Below are 8,649 nucleotides of genomic sequence, written 5' to 3'. Positions count from 1 at the left end.
GGAACAAAATTGTATGAAAATAAAAACTAGATTAGAGATGAGGGCTGAGATCAGCAAAGCATCATCCATCACGTGACAAATTTGGAGGCGATTAGAACCATCTGCTCTATCCTACAACTTTCCACATTAGATCCACGGATCCATGTTGCATTTTAAAACCCAATGGTTTACTGACAACTTTTATCTCAGCTCCACGTCATCATTTGTTTTATACTAACTGTTGAGCTGTAATGTCCGCCTTTCAGAATTTATTTTTTTGGGGTTAAATTCAATTGGTTTAAATTATTTTAATAAAATAACATTTATTATTTTTAAACTAGAATTCAAAAAAATTAATTTAATACTCAATTCATGTAGTACAATAATAAGAAATTTAGCAGCCATATAACATACATAAAGAGACATGGGAGCCGGTCAAGTAAAGTTACCATCTCCTATGCGGCCAGGGGTCCACCAAGTGTTCGACCTCTTCATCTGGATTACAGGGTTAATTTTTAAATATGGTCCTTACAATTATCAATTTCTGCAGATTTATTCTTTTTATTTCTATTTACCCCAAATTGGTCTATCCATTTTTTTTAATTGCTAGTTTTCAGTCTTTGGATAATTTCTTTCCTTAACTCTCTTTGGAAATCAGACATAATCACAGATTTACCCATCATCTTTCATAGTTTCTTTTATTTGTTTTAATTAGTACTCCACCTTTTATTTTGTGTTAAATTAGACTAATTTCGTTATAAATTTGACAAATTGTTAAATACGCAACAACTTGTGTGATGATTTACGTGTATTTCATAATTGATGTGACACTATTTGTTTTATATGTCATGTTAATAAATAATTTAAAGTTTTTTAAAAATAAAAATGTTAGAGGATTATTCAAATTTAATTAAAATTAGAAAAATAAAAACTTAAAATTACTCAAAAATCGATGACTCTACTAATCGAAGTACTCCTTTTCAATCATTTGAAAAACGCTTTTGTGTTAAATCCATTTTAAAATAACAATGCGACTTTCTTTTTTTCTTTTGTAATTTATACGTAATTATTTGGTTGTTATGTGGCAATACACATTGGCACTTGCATTTGCCACATCATTTGATTATAAAAAGAGTAAATTTGCAACCGTAAAAGGATCAATTTTATGTAAAGTTAAATATATTTTAATTTTGAAGAGTTTTTGTTGTTGATTTTTATGAATTTATTAGAATTTTTTAAATTATTTGTTGATGTTAATATAAGATAAAACAATGTCACATCGATTATAAAATATGCTTTGACTTTCATATGAGTTGCAATTAGGCGTGTAATCGAGCTCAATATCGATTCAAGATATAATCAAGTTTGAGCTCGATTAAGCTTGTTTATTAATTTTTGTGATCAAGCTCAACTCAATAATTAAGTCTAGGGTTAATAATATATATCAAGGGCAATAACATAATTTAATAATATAAAAATATAAAAAAGCTCGATAAGACTTACAAGCTGTTTGAGTCAAGTATTACTAAACTTGAACTTGGCTCATTCGATAGCTTGAGCTTGATTTGATAATTGTCGAATCGAGTTCGAACTTTTCGAGTCGAACTCGAATAGCTTGTGAGCATCAGTGTTTCATTTATACCCCTAGTCATAATGTCGGCATTTGATATTATTTTTTGCCGAACTGTTAAATTGCAACAAAATTTGTCTAATTTGACAAAAAAAAGATTGAAGGCTAATTAAAGTAAAGAGTCTATAAAAGTTTTAAAGGTAAAGGTTGAGAGTTAAATTTATGTTATTGTTATTTTTAAACGAAGTTAGGCAGAAGAAATGTAAAGACTCACAATGAGAAAATCGAAAAACAGGATAATTTTGAGCAGAAGGACTAGATTCATATAAATCAATAACTACGTGGACTATAAATAGAATTAACCTTATTAAAGTCATTATTAGTATTAACCCGACGTTTAAATAAGATAAGATGTGATATGTTTCATTGTTTGTATGTATATTAACAGGGGACCCGTATCCACCACCTTTTTCCCTTCGGCATTCATTTGATTCGATTTATAACTTGTGTAGAATTAACAACCGAAAAAGAGGAAAAGATGACGAGCAGTGATGAACCCGGGGAGGACATCATTGTGAATGGGGATACGCCCGGGACTGGGAAACCGCGATTCAGAGTTCGATTCCTTCATGCATCCTTTTTCCGTTTTTTCGGCCATTTTGAATCAATATTTGTGTTTTATCATTTTCTGTTGTTTTTCTAATGATTTGGTGTTATATTTGCTCTTTGTCACACAGAAAGTAGCAAAAACGAAGGAGATGTTGTCTAAACAAGCGGTTCAAACGAAGAAGATTTTGTCGAAACATGCTGTTAAGATTGCTAAACAAGCTGAAGAACACGAACGATTTATCAACAAGGTAACCGTTTGAATGTTCTTTCTTTGATTTACGTTTATGTTTGTCGCATGTATATAATTGCGGGTATTAATGCAAGATAAATGGATTTGTCATTAAGAACATTGGAACTGAAGTTATAATTTTAGATTCCTTTTTCCTTCCTTTTTTTGGGACTTTTTAATGTTTAGGTGACTCATCTTTTGGGGGTTCTTGGATTTGGAGGGTTTTGCTTTCTCTTGGGAGCAAGTGAGTACACTCTCAGCCTTGAATTAATGGAAATGGTTGTAGAATTTGTTGGCTCTGGAATCAATTAAATATGTTCATTCATTTTCTTTAGGGCCACAAGATATTCCTTATGTGTACTGTTTGTTCTATGTCATCTTCGTTCCCCTTCGGTGGATATACTACCGCTTTAAGAAATGGCATTACTATCTTCTGGTAAGTTGCATCTCAATGAGATTTGGTCATGTTCTTGAGGAATTTATAAAAAAATTAGCAGAAACTGATGAAGATTTAGCATTTCTACGTGTCAGGATTTCTGCTATTATGCCAACACAATCTTCTTGTTTGACCTTCTTCTTTATCCAAATAATGAAAAGCTTTTCTTGGTTTGCTTCTCATTTGCCGAGGTACAGACTATGGTAGTTGGTCTCTTACATACATGATACATCACAATGGTGAACGGTTTATTTTTAACTTCTTCAGTCTTCTGGATTCTACCTGTAGGGGCCACTAGCATGGGCACTCATTGTTTGGCGTTGTAGCTTGGTTTTTAGTTCTGTTGACAAAATTATTAGCGTCCTTATACATCTTTTACCTGGTATGTTTGCAATTCCTTATTTGCACTTGCTATACTTCTAATGCACTTTAGGTACAGCAAGTTTGTTATTTTTGTTTTCATTTTAATTTCAAAATGGAAGGAAAGGGGGGACAGGAGGTGATTTGGGATTTCAGGGTTGTTAAACATTCAATTTTGAACTTGTCATATATGGAAGATAACAATAGCTAAGTTTATCGCACTATGAAGTTGTTGACAGGTAATATAAACTTGCCGTGCTCATAAAAACAGCTAAAAAATTCTACCTATAAGGTTCATTTACAATCTCAATGGAATGTTCATATTTTTATGTACTATCTGGATTATCTGCTGTAGTACATATAGGCAGAAAGAAAAAAATTTCCTACTACCAAGATTCTAAACTTCTGTTGTATATATCCTAATAAATAAATTGCTGATCATCATTCAAATATCCCTTGACCGATTCTGCCCATTCAATGATTTGTACTTGCTCAAACTTGAATCTCCAAAAGTGGAATCAGAAAGCCATCTCTATGGAATCAATCGTCAGCCTTCAAGGAGGTTCAAGGAAGCTGATATATCAAGTACCTGGAAGTTCCCCCTTTTTAGGACATGCCCTTCGGTAAAATTTTGATAGTATGTTGTTTAACTAGGAGTTCTAATTCATAGTTTGCTTATGCCGGGTTTGATAATTTGATTCATCTGTTTTTAGAGCTAAGACTCATTGTTGTCCAAAAAGTGATCTAGCATATAGCCCTTCTAAGGAACAGTGTATACAAGTTGGAGCAACATTTTATTTGGTCATGTTTCTTCACATCTTTGATTAGGGATAACAGAAATATGAAATGTTAAGTCTAGCATATAAACGGTTCAGAAGAACGGCCATACAAAATGAAAAATATTTTATACTTGGTCATGTTTCTGCACATCTTGTAAGAAAAATAATTAGAGATAACATCAGCTTTTCAATAGAAGTCGAAAGACATTCCATGACCTTAGTTTCAAGTATATTCTGAAACTACCAACCCCAGCAGCTAGATCATTTTTCTGTTATTGTGGTACGAGAAATCCTACTCGACCTGTGAAAAGTGTCGTTGGTTTCTACCTTTGATGGCATTGTCATTGTGAGTAGTAAAATCAGGGAATACGGCAGGAAAGTGTTGCACAAATTTTGGAGCAACCAAGCAGGTGTTTCTGGAAAAGGCAACCCTCTGATGTTGGTAGTCAAGGCTTCTGTTGAAAGAGGGACAAGCTAATGTTTCTTTTAGTTAGTCCAAATATTCTTGGTGCCAAATATGATCATTTTTGCTTTCAGGAATAGTTTTTTTCACAATCCGATGGTGGAATCCAGTGACCTTCGAAGACATGCAGCCTGAAGGAACATCTCATAGAATTTCGTGGCCTTACGTAGAAGACAAAGCTTACCTTTGGACTTGGCTGTTTGGGGTTCCATTAGCTGCTTATACCCTCTGGCAAGTTCTTTACTTCCTCATTGTCAACGTGCTACGTCGGCAGAGGTTGTTAAGAGATCCTGAAGTCATGACATCTTACAGGTATTTTTTCTATTGTTACATTACATCACATCAATAGTTTTATGTATTTATGCTGCCTGGCTTCAGCTCCTCTTCGTTCTAGTTGATGATTTGTTTGTATAATAGGGAACTTTCGAAGAAGGCCAAGAAAGCAAATAACTTATGGTGGCGTTTAGGTGGGTTGCTTGGGGATCAAAACCGGTTCCTGATGTACATTCTATGTCAAGCCATTTTTACAGTGGCAACCATGGCACTCACTGTCCCCATCTTCCTATCATACAAATTCCACGTGATTTTCCAAATACTGAAGGTTTCTGCGTCAGTCTGGAATGGAGGAAGCTTCCTGTTAGAAGTGATGCCTAGACAGGTAATTGTGAAGGAGAAAAAGAAATCAGATATTCAGATGCAACCAGTACAAAGTCAACAAGATCAACCCTCAGATTTAGTGGGCAATTCGTCTGAGATACACCAGCCCTAAAAGCTGTAAAAGCCTTTACAAATTAAGTAAGTCCTTAGCTGTTGATTGCAAGAGGAAAAAGAACAGGTGATTAGCTTTCTTTGACAGTCCCTAAGTTTAATTTGAAAATCTGTATTCTTTTTTTGGTTAATCTAACTTTTGGTTCCTCTAACTTGTCGGCTCCATCCATTTTAGTATCTAATTTATTTTTTTGGATCAAGTTGATGTATGCAACTTAACAACCCATAAATACATTGCCCAAAAAGTTCTCTATTAATATTACATTTTCAGCTAATTATATTTAAAAAACTAATTAAATGTGTCAGGTATATTTTAAAAAAAAATTTAATCATAAGATGTGATGCAATAGTTGTTTGCCTCGTCCTTTAATCTTGAGGTTCGATTCCTACCCATGAATATAAAGTATATTTCATGATAAATTTATTTTTTTTAAAAACACTCTATCAGTATCCTAATTTTGACTAAAAAAAATCTAATTTCCTTAATAAATTTAATTTCTTTTATTAATTAAAATATATAAAAACAATTTAAAAAAAACTTTACCTTTCAAGTAACTTCTAATTCCCTTGCTTCTTCTTCCCAATTTCTTCAAGTCCCTGTCGTTTCTCTGAGGTAGTGTAATATTTTTAGCACTAACATTTTTCTTAAATAATTAAGGTATAATAATAAATTTAACTTTTAATATTTATATCTTTTGTAATTTGACCTTTATTTGATTTTTGAGTTAATTGTGGTCATTAAACTTTTAATAAAAGTAAAATATTTTTAATAGAAATGTTAACTAAAACATTAATTTTTTAATAATGTTGATGTGGCAACTCGTGTGACAGTCTACGTGTATTTCATGTCGGCATAACAAAAATGTAGCACTAAGTACATGTGTATTGTTGGAGATCAACTTGATTATGCAACGAACAAGTAAAAAATAGCGGAAGAAATTGAGAAATTGAACAAACAAATTTAATGTGGAAAAACCCCTCCAAAGATGATAAAAAATCGCGGTCAAAGATAATTTTACTATAATAGCAAAAAAACGAAGAGTACAACAGATAGAGATAAAAACTAAACCCTGAAACCTAAAAAAAAGAACCCTCAAAACGTAAACACAAAATTCTCCAAAAGTGTTATGAGTTCTAATCTTTTAATGGGTGTATTTTTAAGGTTGTAAAAGAGTCTATTTATAGGCTAAATTCGTAGGTCAAATAATAAAATAATCTAGACTAATCAGAGTTCGACTGAAATAAATAAACAGAGTTTAACTAGGAGATTATCTTTCAAATTTGACTGAAATACGTGGCACACTCAAAAATCTCCACCTTGACTCGTATTTCCAAAACGCCATCTTTGCCAAATCCTGCTCGGGCCTATGTTGAACTATGCAATAAATTAACTGAGTCGAATTTATGCTTAGAAGTTGGAAGACTTCTAGCCTTCGACTTGTGCACTGCCAAATCAAAACTAAGCCAGGTCTGATTTTCACGAACACAGTGCATTAACTTTTCAAAACTTGTATCCAAAAGAGCACCTCTCTTTAACGAAATGGTCATACATTTTTCCCTCTCATGACCACGTTGCCTCCACTCCAAACGAGTTGACTTCGATTCCATAATGGGAAAGGGACATCCGGTTTCACCAGTCACTATAGAACCTTCCAGAATATAAAGACTTCCGGTTCTTTTACCTTTTGACAAAACGAGAGCCCCACGAGACACCTTAATGCCATCGACTTGATGTTGATTTTGCAACCTTTCTAGTTTAAAATACTCAAGGAGATGAGATTCTTTCGTAAATCAGGTACATACCTGACATCTGATAGTGTCCTAATCGTCCCATCGTGCATCCTGATTTTAACAATACCAATACCGATTACCTTACTAGATGAATCGTTTCTCATGCACACAACTCCACCTTCAACCGAACTGTATGTGGAGAATCATTCTCTGTTGGACCACATGTAGAAAGAACATCCCAAATCTAGGATCCACTCAGACGTAAGCTCAGAGCTATCGCTTGTTGACACTAATAAGAAATCATCACCACTTTTGTTGGTTAAATTAGCACCAGTTACATCTTCCTAATTACTCTCAGCAACCCTTTTATTTAGTAGTTTATAACAATATGTTTTAACGTGAACTAACTTCTTACAATAGCGACACTTTTTGTCTCACTTCTTTGATGCTAACAAATAGAAGCTTGCCTATCTGCCTTTCTATCCGAACCAAACTCGTTGTCGAGTTTGCCTTTACTCAAAAAATGACCCTTCACATCCTCAAATGGGAGTTTGTCTCTGCCATAAATCAGGGCCTCCCTGAAAGACTTGTATCAAGAGGGTAAAGAGCACAATAATAGCATAGCTTGATCTTCATCGTCAATCTTAACCTCAACATTTTTTAAATTATTCAAAAAAGTAATATTTTGACTAATGTGATCTCTAAGAAGCTCACATTCGTTCATACGAAACGTAAATAGACGTTGTTTCAACACTAAACGGTTAGCTAGAGACTTAGTCACATAAAAGGTTTCTAACCTTTTCCACAAGGCGAATGAGATTTTCTTCATCAATACTTACTACAATACCCTATTCGAGGCACAACTATATTGCAAACAGGGCCTTTTCATCAAGCTCTTCCCATTCTGTCTAATCTAGATTCTCAAGCTTTTTCCTGGTAACGACCTTTTTTAGGCCAGTCTGAACTAGAATTTCTATCATCCAAACTTGCCACATATTAAAATTTGTGACACAATTGAACTTCTCAATGTCAAACCTTGTTACTGTCATCACTAAACGGGCTGATCTACAAAAATTGAACTAGCTTTGATACCACTTGTTAGGGATCGATTTGATTAAGCAACGAACAAGTAAAAAATAACGGAAGAAATTAAGAAATTGAATACACAAATTTAACGTGGAAAAACCTCTCCAAAGAGGATAAAAAACCATGTGTGTATTTTACTATAATGACAAAAAAAATGAATAGTACAAAAGATGGAGATAAAAACTAGACTCTGAAACTCAAAAAAACTAACCCTCAAAATGTAAACACAAAATTCTCTAAAAGTGTTATGAGTTTTAATCTTTTAATGGTTGTATTTTCTAAGGTTGTAAAAGAGCCTATTTATAGGCTAAATTCGTAGGTCAAATAATAAAATAATCTATACTAATTAGAGTTCGAATAAAACAAATAAATAGAGTTTAACTAGGAGATTATCTTTCAAATTTGACTGAAATACATGTCACACTCAACATGTACTTTTTAGTGATTGTTGTTTGGGTTGCTATGTTTAAAAATTTACACTATCTTTAGATTAAAAGTAGTAATGGGAAGAGAAAGTAAAAGAGTGGAAAGCTAAAGAAAGTAGATGAATACATATTATTTGTATAGTTAAAATTAGGTTAATTTTTGTCATTAATCCCTGTACTTTGCAAAAGTTATGGATTTGATCCTTGTGCTTAA

The 8,649-nt window shown here is 33.1% G+C and overlaps 1 protein-coding gene across 1 annotated transcript; it reads left to right on the top strand.

The window, feature by feature from the left end:
• Positions 1–1,982: 1,982 nt before the first annotated feature.
• LOC107901089 (glycerophosphocholine acyltransferase 1) lies at positions 1,983–5,345 on the top strand. Its single transcript, XM_016826956.2, has 8 exons — positions 1,983–2,165; positions 2,287–2,406; positions 2,574–2,631; positions 2,723–2,823; positions 2,919–3,014; positions 3,112–3,205; positions 4,500–4,737; positions 4,843–5,345. Exons 1-8 carry the CDS (start codon positions 2,088–2,090, stop codon positions 5,192–5,194), a joined length of 1,137 nt encoding a protein of 378 aa, XP_016682445.1. The 5' UTR covers positions 1,983–2,087; the 3' UTR covers positions 5,195–5,345.
• Positions 5,346–8,649: the final 3,304 nt, after the last annotated feature.

Source organism: Gossypium hirsutum, chromosome D06 (assembly GCF_007990345.1).
Source record: "Gossypium hirsutum isolate 1008001.06 chromosome D06, Gossypium_hirsutum_v2.1, whole genome shotgun sequence".
Classification (NCBI taxonomy): domain Eukaryota; kingdom Viridiplantae; phylum Streptophyta; class Magnoliopsida; order Malvales; family Malvaceae; genus Gossypium; species Gossypium hirsutum.
The sequence above is the reverse complement of the archived record's forward strand: the minus strand, read 5'-3'. Positions and strand labels throughout refer to the sequence as shown.